At 41.4% G+C, this 27463-nt stretch overlaps 1 protein-coding gene across 8 annotated transcripts in view; it reads left to right on the top strand.

The window, feature by feature from the left end:
- LOC139753730 (tuberin-like) overlaps nucleotides 1-27463 on the top strand; it is a 582506-nt gene that overhangs the window by 213967 nt on the left and 341076 nt on the right. For all 8 annotated transcript variants that reach the window (XM_071670514.1, XM_071670517.1, XM_071670516.1 and 5 more), the window contains one exon: nucleotides 15637-15783. In XM_071670514.1, the coding sequence (XP_071526615.1) occupies nucleotides 15637-15783 (147 nt within the window). The remainder of the gene's footprint in view (nucleotides 1-15636; nucleotides 15784-27463) is intronic.

Here is a 27463-nt window from a genome sequence, read left to right as displayed (position 1 = left end):
GGCTCAGGTACATCAATGATTGTGGAAACAACACAGAACTTATCAGCTTGGAATGGGAAATGGAGTTCATTTGCCTAAAACCATTGCATTATGATGTGAGGTTATGTAAAATTCACAGTGAAGGCATAGGAATGTGGGATCTTTATCCTCAAACTTGGAGGAAAAGTTAAGAATGAGGGAAGAGTGGTTGATAAAAGATATCAAAAAGGTCATTTTTTGTAGATGAGAAAGTTTAATACATTAGATCATTAAAACCAGTTAGAGTGATGTATATAATGACTCAACTACCAATGAGAGGGAGGGCTCAGGTGAGACCATATTAGCCCCTCCTAATATTCCAGGTGACTAAAGAAATAGCGTATCCCCCACTTTTGTAGCAATCCAACAGGTAGTAGGCTGTTGAGAGCAGCTGCCCAAGGTGATACTACCATCCTGACTGAGGAACATTAAAGTGGTGCCCAAAATCACCTTTCACCCTTCACGTTGGGATTGTTGGTCTTGCTTTCTGTCTCATCAAGACAGGACTACTGGGCTAGTTCTGCCCTCTCCTAATAGGCACCATGCACCTACTCAGAGCTCACTTATTTTCTTATTTCCATTTTTTAATGATATTATAATGATAGTCTGTCAAACCTAGGGCCCTTAGTCCCTAGCATCACGGGGTGCTAAGAATCTCTGGTTTCCTGCCTAACTCTACTGCCAGTGAGAGGAGGATACAAAAGTAGTATTGGCTCCTCACAGGACCTTTCTCTTTCTTGATAGACCTGCCTCTTTTTCATTTCACTATACCAGCATTCATGGTCTCTCTAGTAACCCCACTTCTGTTGAACACCATCTGTCCTGTACCATTCCTAATATCTTAGAGACCTGTTTGTCTCATGATGTTCACTAGCCCCTTTTTCAGATCCAGCCATTAAGCTTGGGCTCTCAAACAAATGCATATAGGCTATTTTCTCTACTATACTTTTCCTTCTTCCCTTCTTGGTCTATAAAAACTAGAATTGGTCATTTGAGTTAAAATGAATTTATTTTTTATCTATCATGCATGATCGCCGTTTCCTGCATCAGCGAGGTAGCACCAGGAAACAGAATGGTCCATCCACTCATTTACACATATATGTATGTAAACACCCATACCTGTGCATATACACATACATAACATATATACATACATACACATACATAACATATATACATACATACACATACATATGCACATACATATACATGTATACACTTGCACATATTCATACTTGCTTGCCTTCATCCATTCCTGGTACTGCCCTGCCCCACAGGAAACAGCATTTCTACCCCATGCTTCAGTGAGGTAGCACCTTGAAAACAGACAAAAAATATGCCAAAGTTGTTCAAACTCAGTCTCTAGCTGTTGTGTAATGCACCGAAACCACAGTTCCCTATCCACATCCAAGCCCCACAGACCTTTCCATGGTTTACCATAGATGTTTCACATGCCCTGGCTCAGTCCATTGACAGCACATCAACCCCGGTATACCACATTGTTCCAATTCACTCTATTCCTTGCATGCCTCTCACCCTCCTGTATGTTCAGGCTCCGATTGCTTAAAATCTATTTCACTCCATCCTTCCACCTCCAAATTGGTCTCCTGCTTCTCCTTGTTCCCTCCATCTCTGACACATATATCCTCTTTGTCATTCTTTCCTCACTCATTCTCTCACTGTGTTCATACTATTTCAACACACCCTCTTCTGCTCTCTCAGTTGTACACTTTTTATTTCCATACATCTTAGATAGAATATTCTAAAGGTAGAATATTCTAAACTGTATAAAGAGTGCTGAATAGCCTTATATGTTTTAGTGCTTGGCTTATAAGCCTAAATTTTATAATCCAATTCAATCCATATATTCTTCACTCGCATCTGGTTCAAAGGTGGTGTCTGTGCTTATTCTAACAACAAAACACTTTGAGTCCCCAGACTTTGATGTTATGTAGCTCAAGGTATGTTCCCAGATACCAAATTATTCCTTTGTTTCATGCACTGCTCTCCTAATTCTGCAAATTTTTTATCTTTTTTCGACTATCTGATCTCCTGCCATAAGACTGTGACACCCTATTACCCACAGGCAGAGATCCTTTGATTAGGGGATACCATTGGTCACCCATACAGGTGATGTGGGGATTGAAGTCATCACTTTCTCCATGCTCAATGATTCAAAGCAAAATATCTTCCACCCCACCCATATTCTAGACTGCTGTCACCACTCTCACCATTCTGGATCTGTTTTTCACCACTAATCCTTTGCTCTGTAACTACACAGTCTCACTTCTAATTGGTTCATCGGAGCACACTGTCATAAATGTATATATTTTAATATCTCCTTCAGTAGCCCTTCTACTTTCGAATATTGGCACTCGACAAAGCAGACTGGAATAACATGTGAAAGTTCTTTTCTGACTCTCCTTGGGAATATAACTGTGTCTTGTGTGGTAATGCTTTTGTCTCTGGCAGAAGCTTAGCATATGTAAATATTGAGGCAATTAAAGCATTGATCCCCTCTTCCTCCTAAATGACCTCTTCTTCTTCTAAGGGGTGACTGTTTTATTGATTGGTTGGTAGGGATATTCACTGTATATGGATCATGGTGAAGTGCCTGAGGATTGGCAGAATGCATGTATAGTGCCATTGTACAGAGGCAAAGGGGATAAAGGTGAGTGTTCAAATTACAGAGGCATAAGTTTGTTGAGTATTCCTAGGAAATTATATGAGAGGGTATTGATTGAGAGGGTAAAGGCATGACAGATCATCAGACTAGGGAAAATCAGTGTGGTTTCAGAAGTGGTAGAGGATGTGCAGATCAGGTGTTTGCTTTGAAGAATGTATGTGAGAAATACTTAGAAAAACAGATGAATTTGTATGTAGCATTTATGGATCTGGAGAGGGCATATGATAGGGTTGATAGAGATGCTTTGTGGAAAGTTTTAAGAGAATGTTGTGTGGGATGTAAGCTGCTAGAAGCAGTGAAAAGTTTTTTCCAAGGATATAAAGCATGTGTATGAGTAGAAAGAGAGGAAAGTGATTGGTTCCCAGTAAATGTTGGTTTGCGGCAGGGGTTTGAGATGTCTCAATAGTTGTTTAATTTGTTTATGGATGGAGTGTTTAGGGAGGTGAATGCAAGAGTTTTGGAGATAGGGGCAAGTATGCAGTCTGTTGTGGATGAGAGGAAGCGAGTCAGTTGTAGTTCGCTGATGATACAATGCTGGTGGCTGATTTGGGTGAGAAACTGCAGAGGTTGGTGACTGAGTTTGGTAAAGTGTGCGAAGGAAGGAAGTTGAGAGTAAATGTGAATAAGAGCAAGGTTATTAGGTTCAGTAGGGATGAGGGACAAGTCAGTTGGGAGGTAACTTTGAATAGAGAAGAACTGGAGAAAGTGAAGTGTTTTAGATATCTAGGAGTGGACTTAGCAGCAGATGGAACCATATAATCGGAAGTGAGTCACAGGGTGGGGGAGGGGGTGAAGGTTCTGGGAGTGTTGAAGAATGTGTGTAAGACAAGAACGTTATCTTGGAGAGCAAAAATGGGTACATTTGAAGGAATAGTGGCTCCAACAATGTTATATGGTTGCGAGGCATGGGCTATAGATAGGGTTGTGCAGAGGAGGGTGTATGTGTTGGAAATGAGATGTTTGAGGACAGTATGTGGTGTGAGGTGGTTTGATTAAGTAATGAAAGGGTAAGAGAGATGTGTGGTAATAAAAAGAGTGTGGTTGAGAGAGAAGAGTGTGTGTTGAAATGGTTTGTTCACATGGAGAGAATGAGTGAGGAAAGATTGACAAAAAGGTTATATGTGTCAGAGGTGGAGGGAAGAAGAAGTGGGAGACCAAATTGGAGGTGGAAGGATGGAGTGAAAAAGATTTTGAGTGATCTGGGCCTGAACATGCAGGAGGGTGAATGGCGTAGAAGGAATAGAGTGAATTGGAATGATGTGGTATACCGGGGTTGACGTTCTGCCAGTGGATTGAACCAGGGCATGTGAAGCGTCTGGGGTAAACCATGGAAAGGTCTGTGGGGCCTGGATGTGGAAAGGGAGATGTGGTTTCGGTGCATTACACATGACAGCTAGAGACTGTGTGAGAATGAATGTGGCCTTTTTTGTTACCACACATCTCGCTTACCCTTTCATTACTTACTCGATCAAGCCACCTCAAACCACATATTGTCCTAAAATATTTCATTTCCAACACGTCCACCCTCCTCCGCACAACCTTATCTATAGCCCAAGCCTCGCAACCATATATCATTTTTGGAACCACTATTCCTTCAAACATGCCCATTTTTGCTCTCTCAGATAATGTTCATGCCTTCCTTACATTCTTCAACACTCCAAGAACATAAACCCCCCTCACCCACCCTGTGACTCGCTTCTGCTTCCATGGTTCCATCCGCTGCTAAATCCACTCCCAAATATCTAAAACACTTCACTTCCTCCAGTTTTTCTCCATTCAGACTTACCTTCCAATTAGCTTATCCCTCAACCCTACTGAACCTAATAACCTTGTTCCTATTCACATTTACTCACAACTTCCTTCTTTCACACACTTTACCAAACTCAGTCACCAACTTCTGCAGTTTCTCGCCAAAATCAGCCTCCAGTGCTGTATCATCGGCAAACAACTGACTCGCTTCCCAAGCCCTCTCCTCCACCATGGACTACATACTTGCCCCCCTCGCCAAAAGTCTTGCATTCACCTCCCTAACCACCCTTCCATAAACAAATTAAACAACCATGGAGACCTCACGCACCTTTGCCACAAACCGACATTCACCGGGAACCAATCACTTTCATCTCTTCCTTCTCATACACATGCCTTACATCCTTGGTAAAAACTTTTTGCTGCTTCTAGCAACTTAGCTCCCACACCTTATACTCTTAATACCTCCCATAAAGCATCTCTATCAAACCTATCATATGCCTTCTCCAGATCCATAAATACTACATACAAATCCATCTGTTTTTCTAAGTATTTCTCACATACATTCTTCAAAGCAAACACCTGATCCACACATCCTCCTCCACTTCTGAAACCACACTGCTCTTCCCCAGTCTGTTGCTCTGTACATTCCTTTACCCTCTCAATCAATACCCTCTCATATAATTTCCCAGGAATACTCGACAAACTTATATCTTTGTAATTTGAACACTCGCTTTTATCCCCTTTGCCTTTGTACAATGGCACTATGCATGCATTCTGTCAATCCTCAAGGACTTCACCATGTATCATACATTCAGTAAATATCCTTACCAACCAATCAATAACATAGTCACCCTCTTTTTTTTTTTTTTCTTTCTTTTTTTCTTTATAAATTTCACTGCAGTACCATCCAAACTTGCTGCCTTGCCGGCTTTCATCTTCCGCAAGGCTTTCACCACCTCTTCTGTGTTTACCAAATCATTCTCCTTGACCCTCTTGCTTCACACACTTCGAACAAAACACCCTATATCTGCCAATCTATCATCAAACACATTCCACAAACCTTCAAACTACTCACTCCATCTCCTTCTCACTTCACCACTCCTTATTACCTCCCCATTAGCCTCCTTCACTGATGTTCCCATTTGTTTTCTTGTCTTATGCACTTTATTTACCTCCTTCCAAAACATCTTTTTATTCTCCCTAGAAATTAATGATACTCTCTCACCCCAACTCTCATTTGCTCTCTTTTTTTACCTCTTGCACCTTTCTCTTGACCTCCTGCCACTTTTTTTTTTTTTTTTATACATCTCCCATTCATTTGCACTACTTCCCTGCAGAAATCGTCCAAACGCCTCTCTCTTCTCTTTCACTAACAATCTTACTTCTTCATCGTACCACTCACTACCCTTTCTAATCTGCCCACCTCCAACCTTTCTCATGCCACAAGCATCTTTTGCCCAAGTCATCACTGCTTTCCTGAATACATCCCATTCCTCCCCCACTCCCCTTACATCATTTGTTCTCACCTTTTTCCATTCTTCACTCAGTATCTCCTGGTACTTCCTCACATAGCTTAAAAAAAATCGCCAGTGACAGCTCAAGCAACCGATTTGAGTGAGAAAGTGTAGAAGTCAGTGACTGAGCCCAGAAAAGTGCGTGAAAGGAGAAAGCGGAGAGTAAATGCGAACAATAGCAAGGCCTATCAGGCCCCATAGGTCTGAGGGACAGGTTAATTGGGATGCAAGCCTGAATGGAGAAAAATTGGAGGAAGTGAAGTATTCCAGATATTTGGTAGTGGGCCAAGGAGCAAACAGAACCAATGAAGCAGAAATGAGTCACAGGGTTGGGAAGGGGGCGAAGTTTCCGGAAACTCCCATCAAAGGGTCGGCCACAGCTAAAGTGTTTCCACTTATCCCTGTCTTATGTGCCTCCCTTGTATACACGGTTTCACACATTCTTTCACTATTTCTGTCCCTGCAGTACCTCTGCTCTATTTCTCCATGTCACAGGTGGTCTTCCTCTCACACTAATGCCTTTAATCATAGTATCATACACTGTCCTTGTAAACTATATCTTGCATTCTTTCCACATGCTTAAATTACCTCAAAGTAATACAATTCACCTACTCTACCAGTCCACTGATCGTTCTCTTTGCATTCCATGCTATGACAAATCTCATACAACCCATCATTTCTTTTTCTCATTCCATTTAGTCGTACCACATTCTGCTCTCAAATAACTCATTTCATAGTGGGTATTCTTGATCTTGGTGAGTAATGCATTACTTGCCCCTGTCTCTGGTGCATAGTTCAAGGTCGGGAGGACTATGCTGTCCCTTAATCCTTTTCTTTACTGACATACATACACCTCAATGCTTCATATTCTGTCAAGGGTCCCAATGATTCTTCACCCATGTTCTGTCTCGCTTATCTCTCCCTCCGTATGACCAGACATGACCAAGATAGCTCCTAAATACTTAGATTGTCTCACCTTTTTTAATCTTTCTCCCCCCATATCTGTAAAATAGTTTAGCACACTTTTATCTTTCACTCTGTAGTGCTTTACAGAATCTATGCTTTCACTCTTTTTTTCCTTTCAAACACTGTTACTCTTACATTTGCCTTTAATTGATTATGTTTGCTCACATGTACCTTTATTCGCTTATGCTTGCACTATGAAACATGCTTACATTCTTCTGCACCTCATCTTCTCTTTTGGTATAAACACGGTATTATCAGCAAATAGGCTTGTCACTAGCCACCATACCTCACCATGCACAAACACACCATCTCTGCACCCCTTTTACCTGGTTTTGCTTTGATTCCTCTTAACACTCCATTCATATATATGTTTAAAAGCCACAATGACATCACAGCCCTGCCTCACACCCATATATACACCTAAACATTTGCTTAGCTATCTATCCACTCTTACACATGCCTTTGTTATGCTATAGAAGGCTTTCACACCATCCAACAGTTGTTCCCTTATCTCAGATATCCTAATACCTCCCATAAAGCATTCCACTCAACTCTGTCATATGCTTTATCCAGATTCATAAAAGCTGCCAGATACTTTTTCACAGTCATTTGCAAAACAGAAATCTGATCCACACATCATGTACCTTTCCTAAAACTTCATGCTCCTCACTTATTCTAAATTCTTTCACTTCTATCACAATATATCAGTTGGCACTCTTGCATACACTTTTCATGGTATTCTTTACAGGGTTATTACCCTACAGTTGCTATGTACATCCTTAGCACCATTTTCTTTTAATAAAGGAACAGTGATAGCGTTCAACTAGGCACAAGCTTGTTTCCATGCCAAATTCATATCATATTCATCCAATCTATCACACTTCCACCTCCATAATTCAACAGTTCAGCTGTAATGCCATCCATTGCAGCCTCATTGTTGGCCTTTTTACCTCCCTATTTGCTATAGGCCCCTGCACTTTTACCTTCCATCCTTCATACCCATGCATGAAATAGCAGCTGCCCCACCTTCTACCACATTTATTGGTTCTTCAAAGTACTCTTTCCATCTTCCTTTCATCTCCTTTTGATTCAGCAGCCACCCTTATTTCTCGCATTGACATTCTTAATCCTCTTGGTAAAATTTTTTATTATTTCTAAACTTTTTACTCGATTTTCTTCCAAAATCCTCATCTACTCTTTCTTGGTCTTCCCCTATCATCTTCTTCATACTCCACATACACATCTCATATTCTTCCCTCCTGCTTTGCTGAACTTCCAGTGATACATTGCTTTCAAGCAGTCTACCATATGCCTTTTTCATCTCTCCCACAGTACTTCTAATCTCATCTGTCCACCATACATTTTCCCTTTTATTCTTATATGTACCATCTTTACCAGTGTTTCTCTACTCATTTTGAATACTTCATTCACTTGTCTGCATGCCATCATTTACTGCACTTTCATTTAGACTTGAAGAAAAAGAATTTCCTTGAAAGTTGAGAATAATTGGAAGAAATTCTTCATATATATAAGACAGGTAAGTATAAGAGGTAGTATGTTTGAGGAAAGGAACCTGGATGTTTTGGCTCTGAGTGAAACGAAGCTCAAGGGTAAAGGGGAAGAGTGGTTTGGGAATGTCTGGGGAGTAAAGTCAGGGGTTAGTTAGAGGACAAGAGCAAGGGAAGGAGTAGCAATACTCCTGAAACAGGAGTTGTGGGAGTATGTGATAGAATGTAAGAAAGTAAATTCTCGATTAATATGGGTAAAACTGAATGTTGATGGAGAGAGGTGGGTGATTATTGGTGCATATGCACCTGGGCATGAGAAGAAAGATCATGAGAGGCAAGTGTTTTGGGAGCAGCTGAATGAGTGTGTTAGTGGTTTTGATGCACGAGACCGGGTTATAGTGATGGGTGATTTGAATGCAAAGGTGAGTAATGTGGCAGTTGAGGGAATAATTGGTATACATGGGATGTTCAGTGTTGTAAATGGAAATGGTGAAGAGCTTGTAGATTTATGTGCTGAAAAAGGACTGATGATTGGGAATACCTGGTTTAAAAAGCGAGATATAAATAAGTATACTTATGTAAGTAGGAGAGATGGCCAGAGAGCGTTATTGGATTACGTGTTAATTGACAGGCGTGCGAAAGAGAGACTTTTGGATGTTAATGTGCTGAGAGGTGCAACTGGAGGGATGTCTGATCATTATCTTGTGGAGGCTAAGGTGAAGATTTGTATGGGTTTTCAGAAAAGAAGAGTGAATGTTGGGGTGAAGAGGGTGGTGAGAGTAAGTGAGCTAGGGAAGGAGACCTGTGTGAGGAAGTACCAGGAGAGACTGAGTACAGAATGGAAAAAGGTGAGAACAATGGAAGTAAGGGGAGTGGGGGAGGAATGGGATGTATTTAGGGAATCAGTGATGGATTGCGCAAAAGATGCTTGTGGCATGAGAAGAGTGGGAGGTGGGTTGATTAGAAAGGGTAGTGAGTGGTGGGATGAAGAAGTAAGAGTATTAGTGAAAGAGAAGAGAGAGGCATTTGGATGATTTTTGCAGGGAAAAAATGCAATTGAGTGGGAGAAGTATAAAAGAAAGAGACAGGAGGTCAAGAGAAAGGTGCAAGAGGTGAAAAAAAGGGCAAATGAGAGTTGGGGTGAGAGACTATCAGTAAATTTTAGGGAGAATAAAAAGATGTTCTGCAAGGAGGTAAATAAAGTGCGTAAGACAAGGGAGCAAATGGGAACTTCAGTGAAGGGCGCAAATGGGGAGGTGATAACAAGTAGTGGTGATGTGAGAAGGAGATGGAGTGAGTATTTTGAAGGTTTGTTGAATGTGTTTGATGATAGAGTGGCAGATATAGGGTGTTTTGGTCGAGGTGGTGTTCAAAGTGAGAGGGTTAGGGAAAATGATTTGGTAAACAGAGAAGAGGTAGTGAAAGCTTTGCGGATGATGAAAGCCGGCAAGGCAGCAGGTTTGGATGGTATTGCAGTGGAATTTATTAAAAAAGGGGGTGACTGTATTGTTGACTGGTTGGTAAGGTTATTTAATGTATGTATGACTCATGGTGAGGTGCCTGAGGATTGGCGGAATGCGTGCATAGTGCCAGTGTACAAAGGCAAAGGGGATAAGAGTGAGTGCTCAAATTACAGAGGTATAAGTTTGTTGAGTATTCCTGGTAAATTATATGGAAGGGTATTGAGTGAGAGGGTGAATTCATGTACAGAGCATCAGATTGGGGAAGAGCAGTGTGGTTTCAGAAGTGGTAGAGGATGTGTAGATCAGGTGTTTGCTTTGAAGAATGTATGTGAGAAATACTTAGAAAAGCAAATGGATTTGTATGTAGCATTTATGGATCTGGAGAAGGCATATGATAGAGTTGATAGAGATGCTCTGTGGAAGGTATTAAGAATATATGGTGTGGGAGGAAAGTTGTTAGAAGCAGTGAAAAGTTTTTATCGAGGATGTAAGGCATGTGTACGTGTAGGAAGAGAGGAAAGTGATTGGTTCTCAGTGAATGTAGGTTTGCGGCAGGGGTGTGTGATGTCTCCATGGTTGTTTAATTTGTTTATGGATGGGGTTGTGAGGGAGGTAAATGCAAGAGTTTTGGAAAGAGGGGCAAGTATGAAGTCAGTTGGGGATGAGAGAGCTTGGGAAGTGAGTCAGTTGTTGTTCGCTGATGATACAGCGCTGGTGGCTGATTCATGTGAGAAACTGCAGAAGCTGGTGACTGAGTTTGGTAAAGTGTGTGGAAGAAGAAAGAGTAAATGTGAGTAAGAGCAAGGTTATTAGGTACAGTAGGGTTGAGGGTCAAGTCAATTGGGAGGTGAGTTTGAATGGAGAAAAACTGGAGGAAGTGAAGTGTTTTAGATATCTGGGAGTGGATCTGGCAGCGGATGGAACCATGGAAGCGGAAGTGGATCATAGGGTGGGGGAGGGGGCGAAAATTCTGGGGGCCTTGAAGAATGTGTGGAAGTCGAGAACATTATCTCGGAAAGCAAAAATGGGTATGTTTGAAGGAATAGTGGTTCCAACAATGTTGTATGGTTGCGAGGCATGGGCTATGGATAGAGTTGTGCGCAGGAGGATGGATGTGCTGGAAATGAGATGTTTGAGGACAATGTGTGGTGTGAGGTGGTTTGATCGAGTGAGTAACGTAAGCGTAAGAGAGATATGTGGAAATAAAAAGAGCGTGGTTGAGAGAGCAGAAGAGGGTGTTTTGAAATGGTTTGGGCACATGGAGAGAAGGAGTGAGGAAAGATTGACCAAGAGGATATATGTGTCGGAGGTGGAGGGAACGAGGAGAAGAGGGAGACCAAATTGGAGGTGGAAAGATGGAGTGAAAAAGATTTTGTGTGATCGGGGCCTGAACATGCAGGAGGGTGAAAGGAGGGCAAGGAATAGAGTGAATTGGAGCGATGTGGTATACCGGGGTTGACGTGCTGTCAGTGGATTGAATCAAGGCATGTGAAGCGTCTGGGGTAAACCATGGAAAGCTGTGTAGGTATGTAGTAGTGTAGTGTGTAGTATAGTGTAGCTGTGTAGTGCGTGTGTGGACGTATGTATATACATGTGTATGGGGTGGGGGTTGGGCCATTTCTTTCGTCTGTTTCCTTGCGCTACCTCGCAAACACGGGAGACAGCGACAAAGTATAATAAAAAAAAAATAAAAATATATATAAGACAGTAAAAGAAGAGATTGGACCATTATGAAACAAACATGACCCAAAAACTACTTACAGTAGAGAAATGGCTACCATACTAAATTATTATTTTAACTCCGTATTCACAATTGAGAAACATCTCTAATACCACAACCAATGAAAATGTTTCAAGGATCTGATGTTGTGTTGAAGGTTAGAAAAATAAAGAGCTCTGAAATACTCTATTACTTGGACCAATTAAATCCAAACAAATCCAACAGCCCAGATAAGTTAGCTCAAAGATTTTTAAAGAGGTCAAAGACAGCTGATGTACCTTATAACACAAATATTCAACAAATTTCTATTGGATGTTCAGGTGCCAAATGATTGGAAACAAGCAAATATTACTTTTATTAATATGAAAAGAGACAAAAAGTGTGCCTTGAAATACCACCCAACCAGCCTTATGTCAGTGTTAAGTAAAATGATGGAAAAAATAATGAGATGAAATTGTCAGGTTTCTAGAACACAAAATCATATCGGGCAATCGACATGGTTTCCACAATAGAAAATCCTGCCTGACGAATTTGCAGGCATATTTCAATGCTGTTTATCAGAACTGTGGAAAAAATTACCATTTGATGTAGTATATGTAGATTTCCAAAAGGCTTTCGATAAAGTGCCTCACATGAGACTTTTACACATACTTAAAGCTCACGGAATCAGTGAAGAACTCTGTACATTGATCAGAGACTGGTGTACCGGAAGAAAGCAGCATGTAGTATTAAATGGCAAAGCCTGAGGTTGGCTAAACGTAACAAGTGGTGTGCCACAAGGGTTGGTCCTAAACCCAATTCTTTTCATGATATACATTGATGACCTAGGTTTCTGTCACATATCTAAAATCTCCAAATTTGCTGATTATACTAAACTAGGAGGTACAGCTGTAAACAGGTGGGACTGCAAAATGATTCAAAGTAATCTCAACTTACTAGCAGAGTGGTCAGACAGATAGCAAATGAAATTTAATGTACACAAGTGTAAAGTTATGCACATAATAACTACAAGCTATTTGGAAACTCTCTTAACTAAAGTAAGTGAAGAAAATGACCTTTGTGTTGTCATTAGCAACAATCTTAAATACACTAAACATTGTCAAGCAGCAAGCAAAAAAAGGCAACCAAATATTAGGTTTCATAGGAACATAACTTACAAGACACCAGAAACAGTTCTCACTATAATTCAATAGTAAGACCACACCTTGAATATGCAGTCCAATTTTGGTCCCCAAACTATAAAAAAGATGAGGGAAAAATACAGCAAGTACAAAGACATGCGACAAAACTGATCCCATCCCCTAGAAATCTGGCATGCAAAGAGAGGCTAAAATAATTGTATCTCTTATCCCTTAAACACTTAAGACTTCACAGCGACTTAATCTATGTATTCAAAATTCTCAACTAGTTTGATAAAGTGAATCATGAAACATGGTTACCAGGACAAATGGAATAAAACTCAAAGCTAAAAGATGTCTTACAGACGTAGGAAAAAGCTGATTTTCCTATAGTTGTTGAGCACTGGAATAAGTTACCATCAGACATAGTGAATACTAAGACTGTAGATACCTTCAAAAGTTATTTAAACAAATATTTTATAAATTCAGGTACACTCTGAGAAAAACACCAGAAGTAAACAATATATGCAGCAGCAAGAAAGGGAGTGGGGAGTTGGTGATAGCTTAAAAAATTGCTGAGCAGAATAACATTTTCTTAAGTTGAATTTTTTTTTCTTCACCCCCAGACAACCCTAGTCATGGGCCAATCAGGCCTCCTGTTGTCTGTGTTTCTCATGTAAACTCACGTGAACACTGTTAACCACCCAAGCCTCTTCCCCCTCTCACACACAGGCCTCATTTATCAATGTTGTCGTCCCTTGCCTTCACCACTTATCAACACGAGTGGGTAGACACTGAAACTTATTTGTAACTTACTGACTTGACGAAGTGAAATTACAGTAGGTAAGTAACTCGGTATCACTGGAATGGGGTGTCTAGTGAAGATGTTGAAATCATGTGGAAGAATTATCCTGAAACCTGCACCTGGACAACAATCCTTGGATTACCCACAGCATTAAGGGACCCCTGTAACAGTGAAATTGCAAGTTAAACAGTTGCAGCAACAACCTCTACAAACAACTTTACAATAAAGTGCAACATAAAGTATGATCTGCAAAGAACTCTTATTACCAAAGCAAAGTGCAGCGTTTAAAACAGGCCAACTTAAGTATCTGTGGCAAGCAAAGGCTCTCTCCCTTCCTTTGTGTAGGCCAACTTAACAGTGAGGAGGCCACACAACAAATTGGTAACCACTTTGCCAATATCTGCATATGATTACCATAACTCTCCATTAGCTCCCTCCCTTGCATACCTACTAACCCCATCTCCCCCAAACAAAGTAGAGGAATACCAATTGGCTCAGTGTCTTCGGTGCCTTAAAACCAAATGCTCAACCACACCCATAGATCTTCTAGTGAAACCATACAAGGAATTCTTGCTTAAAGTAGCTGCATAGCTAATTGCCATAATCAGTGCTTCACTCAATCTGAATGACCACAGCTTGGAAGACAGCATGTGTTTATCCACCTCCCAAATCCACTAACCCAGTCTCTTAATAATTTACACCCTTTTGCCCTCAATCCTGTCTCCAGTCTACTTTGTGAAAGTTTTGTTTTTGACTGGGCCTATGATGACTGCTGATTCATTAGACCCTCTGTAGTTAGGGAATATGGTCTTCCTCCAATACTCACTGCCTTATCAACCTCCTAGACTTTTTTCGCTGCAACTTGGAGAAGTGCATAACCTTGGTGGCACTCTCCTTCATAACAATCACTTAGTGCTTTTGAGTTAGTAAACCACATCATTATCACAAAGAAAGCTGCCAACCTGGGACTATAGGGTTGTCTCATCCAATGGTTGTTTGAGTTCTTGACTGGTAATGCCAAGCTGTCTACTTTAGGGAACCACATCAGTTTCACTACCCCTAACATGTGGTATACCACAGATCAAGATGGGGATGATCTGTTTCCTCATTATCACTGATTCCCTAAGAGAAACAACCACTGCTGGAGGTAGACGATTCTGTCTTTGGCATCTCTTACAACTGACTTTATTGCCCTTCAGCACATCGTCAGCAACTTGCAAGATCGGACTATGGCTGACATCTCCACCATCTACCACAGTAAGACTGTGATGGTATACATCAGCCTGGGATGCACATCAACCTAGGTGCAGACGTTATCATGCTACTTGATATCACACTGGGCCCTGAAATTTTGCAGGAAGTAAGAGACTTCAAATTTCTTGGTGTCACTATAGACAACAGTTTAAACTGCAGAGTCAGCATGATAATGAGATCTTCCTTTTACCACCTTTCCCTTCTTTGCTGACTAGGTAGACCAAAAGGCATTTCACCAATTAAGCTCAGGAATGTTAATTCCATCTTCATTCTACCTAAACTCGCCTACACCTCCATAGCTTGGCTGCCTGTCATTAACATTTGCTCAGAGGGACCAGCTGGAAAGGGTGCAGGAAAGGGCATGCTGAGTCATTCTAGGCCCTTCTTAAACTACCTAACAAGAGGCCCTCATCTTCTCTGTATTTTTTTTCATTGTACAAATGATGAATGTCTGTGGTTGTTAAGCAGCAATGGATGTACAGTACTCTATTTTTGTGATTTTCAGCTTTATATTTGTGTTTGGCATGGTGGTTGACCAGGCAGGTAAGCTGCTGTATAGGTTGGAATAGATGAATTATTTTTAGAAGATAGTATAGGATACTTGTCCATATTTGGTTCTGATAATTATGTTGCTAGAGACTTTAATATAAATTTTTTCTCTCTGGATCAAAAGATATTCTGTACTGATAGTTTTTTTTTTTTATTACTGAAATATTGGTTTACCTTATTCAGGATTTTTATTTTGTCCTTAACCTTCTCAAATGTCATATTTGTTATTCATACATATTTTATATCTTTTTCTTCAGTGTATATCTATGAAAAATGTGCTTCACAGGTTGCCGATAAATCTCGCAATCTACCAGACTGTTTGTACAACAAACCAGCCAGATTTTCTCGGTCAGCCTTCCAAGGTTATGTATATCCTGTGTTGGCAATGTTGGCATCACATCATCTGCATTTGGATTGTGACATCCAGCAGAAGGTTGAGTATATAATAAAGTTCTTAAGTCTTCAGTGGATGCATGAAATGATGAGTATGAAGAACAATGAATGATAGATTTTTTTTCAGAGTATTTCATCTACTTTTTTCTCTTACATATTCCCTCTCAGCTTGAGGGGTAATATAAGGAACAGATGACATCAGCCTCATATGCTCTCATTCTTTCACTAGTTCTTTTTTATAACATATGAAATCCATATCCCACCATCTACAGCCTGGCCTCGCATACCTTTCTTTGGTTTACCCTGACTACTTCACGTCCTGAATCTGCCTAGTAACAGCATTTCATATGCTACATACCTCAATCAGACCATGATGACTCAAGGCCTCTTTCTCCATCTTTCCATTGCCTCAGTCTCCCTTTCCACCCTGCTGTCTATATTTGATTTGCATATCCCCTTAGTCTGTTAGTCTTTGTTCATCTCCACTATACATCCAAACCATTTCAGCCCATCCTGGTCAGTCCTTTCATTTAAATAGCACTAACTTCCACACCTCGCTCTTACATGGTTGATCCTTATACAGTCAATCTACATCACACTACATAGTTTGCTTAGGACTTACATCCACTGTGCAAGGCTGTCATCCATGGAACACAGTAGGGACTACTATATCTTCCAGCATAATCATCTTTACCCCAACAGACGGTGACCTATCTTTCCACAGTCCTTACTACAGCTCCCCTGGTTCCATCTACTACAAGTCCACACCCAGTTTCCAAAAGCACTCCACTTCTTCCAGGTTCTCCTTATACAAACTTGCATCTAAACTATTCTTTCTTTCCCCCACTGCTACATCTATTTATCTCACTTTTATTCACTTTAACTTTCTGCATTCTTTTTTTTTGTGTTTTCTCCCTCAAGTTTTAGAAATTCTCTCTTAAGTTTACCACCATAGCCCTGTTATCTGCAAATAGCAACTGCCACACTTCCCATACTCACCTACCATCAGTATGCTGAGAGCTTCCCCCTTGCTGTGGGACCCTTACCATCTCATCCATGAATAGATTAAAAACCAGCTCCCAGCTATCTCCTTTCACATATTCTTCAAAAATTACACATCTTGTATTACCACCTTCACTGAGAACTATTAATCCTTCTACCTTCCTATTCACACATATACCTTACTCTCCCAGTAAAAACTCTTCTGCATTTAGTACTTGTTCTCCCACACCATATATTTGTAACGCTTTCCATGAGGTATGTCAGTCATTCCTGCCAAATGCTTTTTCCATGTCCTTATGTGTCTCTTACACACCTCTCTCCAAGTATTTCTCACAGGAATTTTTATAAAGCATGCACCTACCACTTCTGAAGCCACATTGCTCATTCCATCAGACACTGTGCAATGTCACTACCCTCTCGGTCACCACTCTCCCATGCAGGTTACCAGGTATACTTAAGACTTACACAACTGTAATTCAAGTATTCACTTTTATCCTTGTTGTCTTTATAAAATGACATAATACCAGCATTCTCCCAGTCCTAGAACACCTCACTTTGGGCTATACATACATTGAAAATCTTGAGTAACTAATTGGCAACATTGTCACCCCCTTTTCTTAAGATAGAGCTGCAATCCTATCCACTCCAGCTGTTTTTCCTCATTTATCATAGACAAGGCCTTCAACTCCTCTTTTTTTTCACCAAACTATTCACCATATTGCTCTTGCTTTGCTTATCTTCTCATCCCAAACATCTAACATCCGCCACTTTATCATTAACACATAAAGTTAACCTTCAGAAAACTGACTCCATCTCTTCTGTACCTCCTTTTTTGCAAGCTACAACTTCCTCATCTGTTCTCTCTCACTAATGCCTCCATTTATCCTTTTGTTCTCCTACACCATTCGCTTCCTTTCAGTATGTTTCTTTTCAATTTGAAGTTGGCAGATACTTTTTCATCCCACGCCTCTATTTGCCTTCTTTTTCGCCCTCTACAACTTCCCTTCCTCTTTACATAATGCTGCTTTCTCCTGTATGTCTCCCAGTCTCTTGCACTCCTTCCCAGCGAGTAGCACCAATATACCTCCTTTAACTTTTTTGCTTCCAACTTAACTTCGTCATCCCACCATTTGTGATCCTCAAATGCCCATGTCCTACCTGCATACCACACTTTACCCACATAAATAAGCATTGCTTCCCTAATACCCTCTCCCCTTGCCCACTCCCTAGTTCTGTTGACAATTGCCTTATGCCACTCTTCACCCAGTCTTTCTTTGCTTCTTTTTCAGGCTCACTTACTCACTTCCACCTTCCCAGCCATGTCATTTCCTTTTCTCCTAAAGACTCTATACATTTTAACATTGATCTTCATCTCTCGGCACATTCACATCCAACAATCTCTCCTTTGCGTGTTTGTCATTTAGAATAGGTTCCAGTTGCCTGTTGATCCATCTTCACTCGACCTTGTATGCATATTTTGCATCATTTTTAAACCAGATATTCCCAGCCACTAATCGTTTTTCAGTCCATAACTTGACAAACTGTTCATCATTTCCTTTTATACTGTGTATCCTTTGCCCCATAATTGTACTATCAGCTAGCATATTACCTTCTCATACATTTAAATCCCCCCCCCTTCTGAAATGTAAGAGGGTGAAAGGCGTGCATGGAATAGAATGAATTGGAACGATGTGGTATATTGGGATCGACATGCTGTCAGTGAATTGAACCAGGGCATGTGAAGCATCTGGGGTAAACCATGGAAAGTTTTGTGGGGCCTGGATGTGGAAAGGGAGCTGTGGTGTCAGTGCATTATACATGACAGCTAGAGACTGAGTGTGAATGAATATAGCCTTTGTTGTCTTTTCCTAGCGCTACCTCGCGCACATGTGGGGGAAGGGGATTGTCATTTCATGTGTGGAGAGGTGGTGACGTGAATGAATAAGGCAGCAAGTAAGAATTATGTACATGTGTATATATGTATATGTCTGTGTATATATATAGGGGAGAAAGAATACTTCCCATGCATTCCTCACTTGTTGTAGCAGATGACTAAAGGGGACGGGAGCAGGGGGCTGGAAACCCTTCCCTCTTTGTATTTTAACTTTATGAAAGGGCAAACAGAAGGAGGAGTCATGCGGGGAGTACTCATCCTCCTCGAAGGCTCAGATTGGGGTGTCTAAATGTGTGTGGATGTAACCAAGATGAGAAAAAAGGAGAGATAGGTAGTATGTTTGAGGAAAGGAACCTGGATGTTTTGGCTCTGAGTGAAACGAAGCTCAAGGGTAAAGGGGAAGAGTGGTTTGGGAATGTCTTGGGAGTAAAGTCAGGGTTAGTGAGAGGACAAGAGCAAGGGAAGGAGTAGCACTACTCCTGAAACAGGAGTAGTGGGAACATGTGATAGAGGGTAAGAAAGTAAAGTCTCGATTGATATGGGTAAAACTGAAAATAGATGGAGAGAGATGGGTGATTATTGGTGCATATGCACCTGGGCATGAGAAGAAAGATCATGAGAGGCAAGTGTTTTGGGAGCAGCTGAGTGAGTGTGTTCATAGTTTTGATGCACGAGACCGGGTTATTGTGATGGGTGATTTGAATGCAAAGGTGAGTAATGTGGCAGTGGAGGGAATAATTGGTGTACATGAGGTGTTCAGTGTTGTAAATGGAAATGGTGAAGAGCTTGTAGATTTATGTGCTGAAAAAGGACTGGAGATTGGGAATACCTGGTTTAAAAAGAGAGATATACATAAGTATACGTATGTAAGTAGGAGAGATGGCCAGAGAGCATTATTGAATTACGTGTTAATTGATAGGCGCGTGAAAGAGAGACTTTTGGATGTTAATGTGCTGAGAGGTGCAACTGGAGGGATGTCTGATCATTATCTTGTGGAGGCAAAGGTGAAGATTTGTAGAGGTTTTAGAAAAGAAGAGAGAATGTTGGGGTGAAGAGAGTTGTGAGAGTAAGTGAGCTTGGGAAGGAGACTTGTGTGAGGAAGTACCAGGAGAGACTGAGTACAGAATGGAAAAAGTGAGAACAAAGGAGGCAAGGGGAGTGGGGGAGGAATGGGATGTATTTAGGGAATCAGTGATGGCTTACGCAAAAGATGCTTGTGGCATGAGAAGTGTGGGAGGTGGGCAGAGGAGTTGTGGGATGAAGAAGTAAGATTATTAGTGAAAGGGAAGAGAGAGGCATTTGGACAATTTTTGCAGAGAAATAATGCAAATGAGTGGGAGATGTATAAAAGAAAGAGGCAGGAGGTCTAGAGAAAGGTGCAAGAAGTGAAAAAGAGGGCAAATGAGAGTTGGGATGAGAGAGGATCATTAGATTTTAGGGAGAATAAAAAGATGTCTTGGAAAGAGGTAAATAAAGTGCGTAAAACAAGGTAACAAATGGGAACTTCAGTAAAGGGGGCTAATGGGGAGGGGATAACAAGTAGTGGTGATGTGAGAAGGAGATGGAGTGAGTATTTTGAAGGTTTGTTGAATGTGTTTGATGATAGAGTGGCAGATGTAGGGTGTTTTGGTCGAGGTTGTGTGCAAAGTGAGAGGGCTAGGGAAAATGGTTTGGTAAACAGAGAAAAGGTATTAAAGCTTTGCGGAAGATGAAAGCCGGCAAGGCAGCAGGTTTGGATGGTATTGCAGTGGAATTTATCAAAAAAAGGGGGTGACTGTATTGTTGACTGGTTGGTAAGGTTATTTAATGTATGTATGACTCATGGTGAGGTTACTGAGGATTGGTGGAATGCTTGCATAGTGCCATTGTACAGAGGCAAAGGGGATAAAAGTGGGTGCTCAAATTACAGAGGTATAAGTTTAGTGAGTGTTCCTGGTAAATTATATGGGAGGGTATTGAGTGAGAGGGTGAAGGCATGTACAGAGGATCAGATTGGGGAAGAGCAGGGTGGTTTCAGAAGTGGTAGAGGATGTGTGGATCAGGTATTTGCTTCAAAGAATGTATGTGAGAAATACTTAAAAAAGCAAATGGATTTGTATGTAGCATTTATGGATCTGGAGAAGGGATATGATAGAGATGCTCTGTGGAAGGTATTAAGGATATATGGTGTGGGAGGCAAGTTGTTAAAAGCAGTGAAAAGTTTTTATCGAGGATGTAAGGTATGTGTACGTGTAGGAAGAGAGGAAAGTGTTTAGTTCTCAGTGAATGTTGGTTTGCGGCAAGGGTGTGTGATGTCTCCATGGTTGTTTAATTTGTTTATGGATGGGGTTGTTATGGAGGTGAATGCAAGAGTTTTGGAAAGAGGGGCAAGTTTGCAGTCTGTTGTGGATGAGAGAGCTTGGGAAGTGAGTCAGTTGTTGTTCGTTGATATGCAGCTCTGGTGGCTGATTCATGTGAGAAACTGCAGAAGCTAGTGACTGAGTTTGGTAAAGTGTATGAAAGAAGAAAGCTGAGAGTAAAATGTGAATAAGAGCAAGGTTATTAGGTACAGTAGGGTTGAGGGACAAGTCAATTGGGAGGTAAGTTTGAATGGAGAAAAACTGGAGGAGGTGAAGTGTTTTAGATATCTGGGAGTGGATTTGGCAGCAGATGAAACCATGGAAGTGGAAGTGAATCATAGGGTTAGGGAGGAGGCGAAAGTTCTGGGAGCATTGAAGAATGTGTGGAAGTCAAGAAGATTATCTCGGAAAGCAAAAATGGGTATGTTTGAAGGAATAGTGGTTCCAACAATGTTATATTTTCTTTGTGAGGCGTGGGCTATAGATAGAGTTGTGCGGAGGGTGGATGTGCTGAAAATTAGATGTTTGAGGACCATATGGGGTGTGAGGTGCTTTGATCGAGTAAGTAATAATAGGGTAAGAGAGATGTTTGGTAATAAAAAGATTGTGGTTGAGAGAGCATAAGAGGATGTTTTGTAATGGTTTGGTCACATGGAGAGAATGAGAGGAAAGATTGACCAAGAGGATATATGTGTCAGAGGTGGAGGGGACGAGAAATTGGAGACCAAATTGGAGGTGGAAAGATGGAGTGAAAAAAATTTTGAGTGAATGGGGCCTAAACATGCAGGAGGGTGAAAGGCGTGCAAGGAATGGAGTGAATTGGAACGATATGGTATACCGGGGTCGACGTGCTGTCAGTGGATTGAACCAGGGCATGTGAAGCGTCTGGGGTAAACCATGGAAAGTTGTGTGGGGCTTGGATGTGGAAAGGGAGCTGTGGTTTCGGTGCATTATACATGACAGCTAGAGACTGAGTGTGAACGAATGTGGCCTTTGTTGTCTTCTCCTAGTGCTACCTTGCGCACATGCGGGGGGAGGGGGTTGTTATTTCATGTGTGGTGGGGTGGGGATGGAAATGAATAAAGGCAGACTATGAATTATGTACATGTGTATATGTGTATATGTCTGTATGTATATATTTATGTGTATGTTGAGGGGCAAGTATGAAGTCTGTTGGGGATGAGAGAGCTTGGGAAGTGAGTCAGTTGTTGGTCGCTGATGATACAGCGCTGGTGGCTGATTCATGTGAGAAACTGCAGAAGCTGGTGACTGAGTTTGGTAAAGTGTGTGAAAGAAGAAAGTTAAGAGTAAATGTGAATAAGAGCAAGGTTATTAGGTACAGTAGGGTTGAGGGTCAAGTCAATTGGGAGGTGAGTTTGAATGGAGAAAAACTGGAGAAAGTGAAGTGTTTTAGATATCTGGGAGTGGATCTGGCAGCGGATGGAACCATGGAAGCGGAAGTGGATCATAGGGTGGGGGAGGGGGCGAAAATTCTGGGAGCCTTGAAGAATGTGTGGAAGTCGAGAACATTATCTTGGAAAGCAAAAATGGGTATGTTTGAAGGAATAGTGGTTCCAACAATGTTGTATGGTTGCGAGGCATGGGCTATGGATAGAGTTGTGCGCAGGAGGATGGATGTGCTGGAAATGAGATGTTTGAGGACAATGTGTGGTGTGAGGTGGTTTGATCAAGTAAGTAACGTAAGGGTAAGAGAGATGTGTGGAAATAAAAAGAGCGTGGTTGAGAGAGCAGAAGAGGGTGTTTTGAAATGGTTTGGGCACATGGAGAGAATGAGTGAGGAAAGATTGACCAAGAGGATATATGTGTCGGAGGTGGAGGGAACGAGGAGAAGAGGGAGACCAAATTGGAGGTGGAAAGATGGAGTGAAAAAGATTTTGTGTGATCGGGGCCTGAACTGCAGGAGGGTGAAAGGAGGGCAAGGAATAGAGTGAATTGGAGCGATGTGGTATACCGGGGTTGACGTGCTGTCAGTGGATTGAATCAAGGCATGTGAAGCGTCTGGGGTAAACCATGGAAAGCTGTGTAGGTATGTATATTTGCGTGTGTGGACGTATGTATATACATGTGTATGGGGGTGGGTTGGGCCATTTCTTTCGTCTGTTTCCTTGCGCTACCTCGCAAATGCGGGAGACAGCGACAAAGCAAAAAAAAAAAAAAAAAAAATATATATATATATATATATATATATATAATATATATATATATATATATATAATATGTATATATATGTGTGTGTGTATGTATGTGTATATGTATATATATATTATATATATATATATATATATAATATATATATATATATATATATATATATATATATATATATATATATTATCCCTGGGGATAGGGGTGAATGAATACTTCCCACGCATTCCTCGCGTGTCGTAGAAGGCGACTAGAGGGGACGGGAGCGGGGGGCCAGAAATCCTCCCCTCCTTGTATTTTTTAACTTTATGAAAGGGCAAACAGAAGGAGGAGTCATGCGGGGAGTACTCATCCTCCTCGAAGGCTCAGATTGGGGTGTCTAAATGTGTGTGGATGTAACCAAGATGAGAAAAAAGGAGAGATAGGTAGTATGTTTGAGGAAAGGAACCTGGATGTTTTGGCTCTGAGTGAAACGAAGCTCAAGGGTAAAGGGGAAGAGTGGTTTGGGAATGTCTTGGGAGTAAAGTCAGGGTTAGTGAGAGGACAAGAGCAAGGGAAGGAGTAGCACTACTCCTGAAACAGGAGTAGTGGGAACATGTGATAGAGGGTAAGAAAGTAAAGTCTCGATTGATATGGGTAAAACTGAAAATAGATGGAGAGAGATGGGTGATTATTGGTGCATATGCACCTGGGCATGAGAAGAAAGATCATGAGAGGCAAGTGTTTTGGGAGCAGCTGAGTGAGTGTGTTCATAGTTTTGATGCACGAGACCGGGTTATTGTGATGGGTGATTTGAATGCAAAGATGAGTAATGTGGCAGTGGAGGGAATAATTGGTGTACATGAGGTGTTCAGTGTTGTAAATGGAAATGGTGAAGAGCTTGTAGATTTATGTGCTGAAAAAGGACTGGAGATTGGGAATACCTGGTTTAAAAAGAGAGATATACATAAGTATACGTATGTAAGTAGGAGAGATGGCCAGAGAGCATTATTGAATTACGTGTTAATTGACAGGCGCACGAAAGAGAGACTTTTGGATGTTAATGTGCTGAGAGGTGCAACTGGAGGGATGTCTGATCATTATCTTGTGGAGGCAAAGGTGAAGATTTGTAGAGGTTTTAGAAAAGAAGAGAGAATGTTGGGGTGAAGAGAGTTGTGAGAGTAAGTGAGCTTGGGAAGGAGACTTGTGTGAGGAAGTACCAGGAGAGACTGAGTACAGAATGGAAAAAGTGAGAACAAAGGAGGCAAGGGGAGTGGGGGAGGAATGGGATGTATTTAGGGAATCAGTGATGGCTTACGCAAAAGATGCTTGTGGCATGAGAAGTGTGGGAGGTGGGCAGAGGAGTTGTGGGATGAAGAAGTAAGATTATTAGTGAAAGGGAAGAGAGAGGCATTTGGACAATTTTTGCAGGGAAATAATGCAAATGAGTGGGAGATGTATAAAAGAAAGAGGCAGGAGGTCTAGAGAAAGGTGCAAGAAGTGAAAAAGAGGGCAAATGAGAGTTGGGATGAGAGAGGATCATTAGATTTTAGGGAGGGATAAAAAGATGTCTTGGAAAGAGGTAAATAAAGTGTGTAAAACAAGGTAACAAATGGGAACTTCAGTAAAGGGGGCTAATGGGGAGGGGATAACAAGTAATGGTGATGTGAGAAGGAGATGGAGTGAGTATTTTGAAGGTTTGTTGAATGTGTTTGATGATAGAGTGGCAGATGTAGGGTGTTTTGGTCGAGGTTGTGTGCAAAGTGAGAGGGCTAGGGAAAATGGTTTGGTAAACAGAGAAGAGGTAGTAAAAGCTTTGCGGAAGATGAAAGCCGGCAAGGCAGCAGGTTTGGATGGTATTGCAGTGGAATTTATCAAAAAAAGGGGGTGACTGTATTGTTGACTGGTTGGTAAGGTTATTTAATGTATGTATGACTCATGGTGAGGTTACTGAGGATTGGTGGAATGCTTGCATAGTGCCATTGTACAGAGGCAAAGGGGATAAAAGTGGGTGCTCAAATTACAGAGGTATAAGTTTGTTGAGTATTCCTGGTAAATTATATGGGAGGGTATTGAGTGAGAGGGTGAAGGCATGTACAGAGGATCAGATTGGGGAAGAGCAGTGTGGTTTCAGAAGTGGTAGAGGATGTGTGGATCAGGTATTTGCTTCAAAGAATGTATGTGAGAAATACTTAAAAAAGCAAATGGATTTGTATGTAGCATTTATGGATCTGGAGAAGGGATATGATAGAGATGCTCTGTGGAAGGTATTAAGGATATATGGTGTGGGAGGCAAGTTGTTAAAAGCAGTGAAAAGTTTTTATCGAGGATGTAAGGTATGTGTACGTGTAGGAAGAGAGGAAAGTGTTTAGTTCTCAGTGAATGTTGGTTTGCGGCAAGGGTGTGTGATGTCTCCATGGTTGTTTAATTTGTTTATGGATGGGGTTGTTATGGAGGTGAATGCAAGAGTTTTGGAAAGAGGGGCAAGTTTGCAGTCTGTTGTGGATGAGAGAGCTTGGGAAGTGAGTCAGTTGTTGTTCGTTGATATGCAGCTCTGGTGGCTGATTCATGTGAGAAACTGCAGAAGCTAGTGACTGAGTTTGGTAAAGTGTATGAAAGAAGAAAGCTGAGAGTAAATGTGAATAAGAGCAAGGTTATTAGGTACAGTAGGGTTGAGGGACAAGTCAATTGGGAGGTAAGTTTGAATGGAGAAAAACTGGAGGAGGTGAAGTGTTTTAGATATCTGGGAGTGGATTTGGCAGCAGATGAAACCATGGAAGTGGAAGTGAATCATAGGGTTAGGGAGGAGGCGAAAGTTCTGGGAGCATTGAAGAATGTGTGGAAGTCAAGAAGATTATCTCGGAAAGCAAAAATGGGTATGTTTGAAGGAATAGTGGTTCCAACAATGTTATATTTTCTTTGTGAGGCGTGGGCTATAGATAGAGTTGTGCGGAGGGTGGATGTGCTGAAAATTAGATGTTTGAGGACCATATGGGGTGTGAGGTGCTTTGATCGAGTAAGTAATAATAGGGTAAGAGAGATGTTTGGTAATAAAAAGATTGTGGTTGAGAGAGCATAAGAGGATGTTTTGTAATGGTTTGGTCACATGGAGAGAATGAGAGGAAAGATTGACCAAGAGGATATATGTGTCAGAGGTGGAGGGAACGAGAAATTGGAGACCAAATTGGAGGTGGAAAGATGGAGTGAAAAAAATTTTGAGTGAATGGGGCCTAAACATGCAGGAGGGTGAAAGGCGTGCAAGGAATGGAGTGAATTGGAACGATATGGTATACCGGGGTCGATGTGCTGTCAGTGGATTGAACCAGGGCATGTGAAGCGTCTGGGGTAAACCATGGAAAGTTGTGTGGGGCTTGGATGTGGAAAGGGAGCTGTGGTTTCGGTGCATTATACATGACAGCTAGAGACTGAGTTTGAACGAATGTGGCCTTTGTTGTCTTCTCCTAGTGCTACCTCGTGCACATGCGGGGGGAGGGGGTTGTTATTTCATGTGTGGTGGGGTGGGGATGGAAATGAATAAAGGCAGACTATGAATTATGTACATGTGTATATGTGTATATGTCTGTATGTATATATTTATGTGTATGTTGAGGGGCAAGTATGAAGTCTGTTGGGGATAAGAGAGCTTGGGAAGTGAGTCAGTTGTTGGTCGCTGATGATACAGCGCTGGTGGCTGATTCATGTGAGAAACTGCAGAAGCTGGTGACTGAGTTTGGTAAAGTGTGTGAAAGAAGAAAGTTAAGAGTAAATGTGAATAAGAGCAAGGTTATTAGGTACAGTAGGGTTGAGGGTCAAGTCAATTGGGAGGTGAGTTTGAATGGAGAAAAACTGGAGAAAGTGAAGTGTTTTAGATATCTGGGAGTGGATCTGGCAGCGGATGGAACCATGGAAGCGGAAGTGGATCATAGGGTGGGGGAGGGGGCGAAAATTCTGGGAGCCTTGAAGAATGTGTGGAAGTCGAGAACATTATCTCGGAAAGCAAAAATAGGTATGTTTGAAGGAATAGTGGTTCCAACAATGTTGTATGGTTGCGAGGCATGGGCTATGGATAGAGTTGTGCGCAGGAGGATGGATGTGCTGGAAATGAGATGTTTGAGGACAATGTGTGGTGTAAGGTGGTTTGATCAAGTAAGTAACGTAAGGGTAAGAGAGATGTGTGGAAATAAAAAGAGCGTGGTTGAGAGAGCAGAAGAGGGTGTTTTGAAATGGTTTGGGCACATGGAGAGAATGAGTGAGGAAAGATTGACCAAGAGGATATATGTGTCGGAGGTGGAGGGAACGAGGAGAAGAGGGAGACCAAATTGGAGGTGGAAAGATGGAGT

This window comes from Panulirus ornatus, chromosome 15 (assembly GCF_036320965.1).
Source record: "Panulirus ornatus isolate Po-2019 chromosome 15, ASM3632096v1, whole genome shotgun sequence".
In the NCBI taxonomy this organism is placed as follows: domain Eukaryota; kingdom Metazoa; phylum Arthropoda; class Malacostraca; order Decapoda; family Palinuridae; genus Panulirus; species Panulirus ornatus.
Note: the sequence above shows the minus strand (reverse complement) of the source record. Positions and strands in the feature narration are given on the sequence as shown.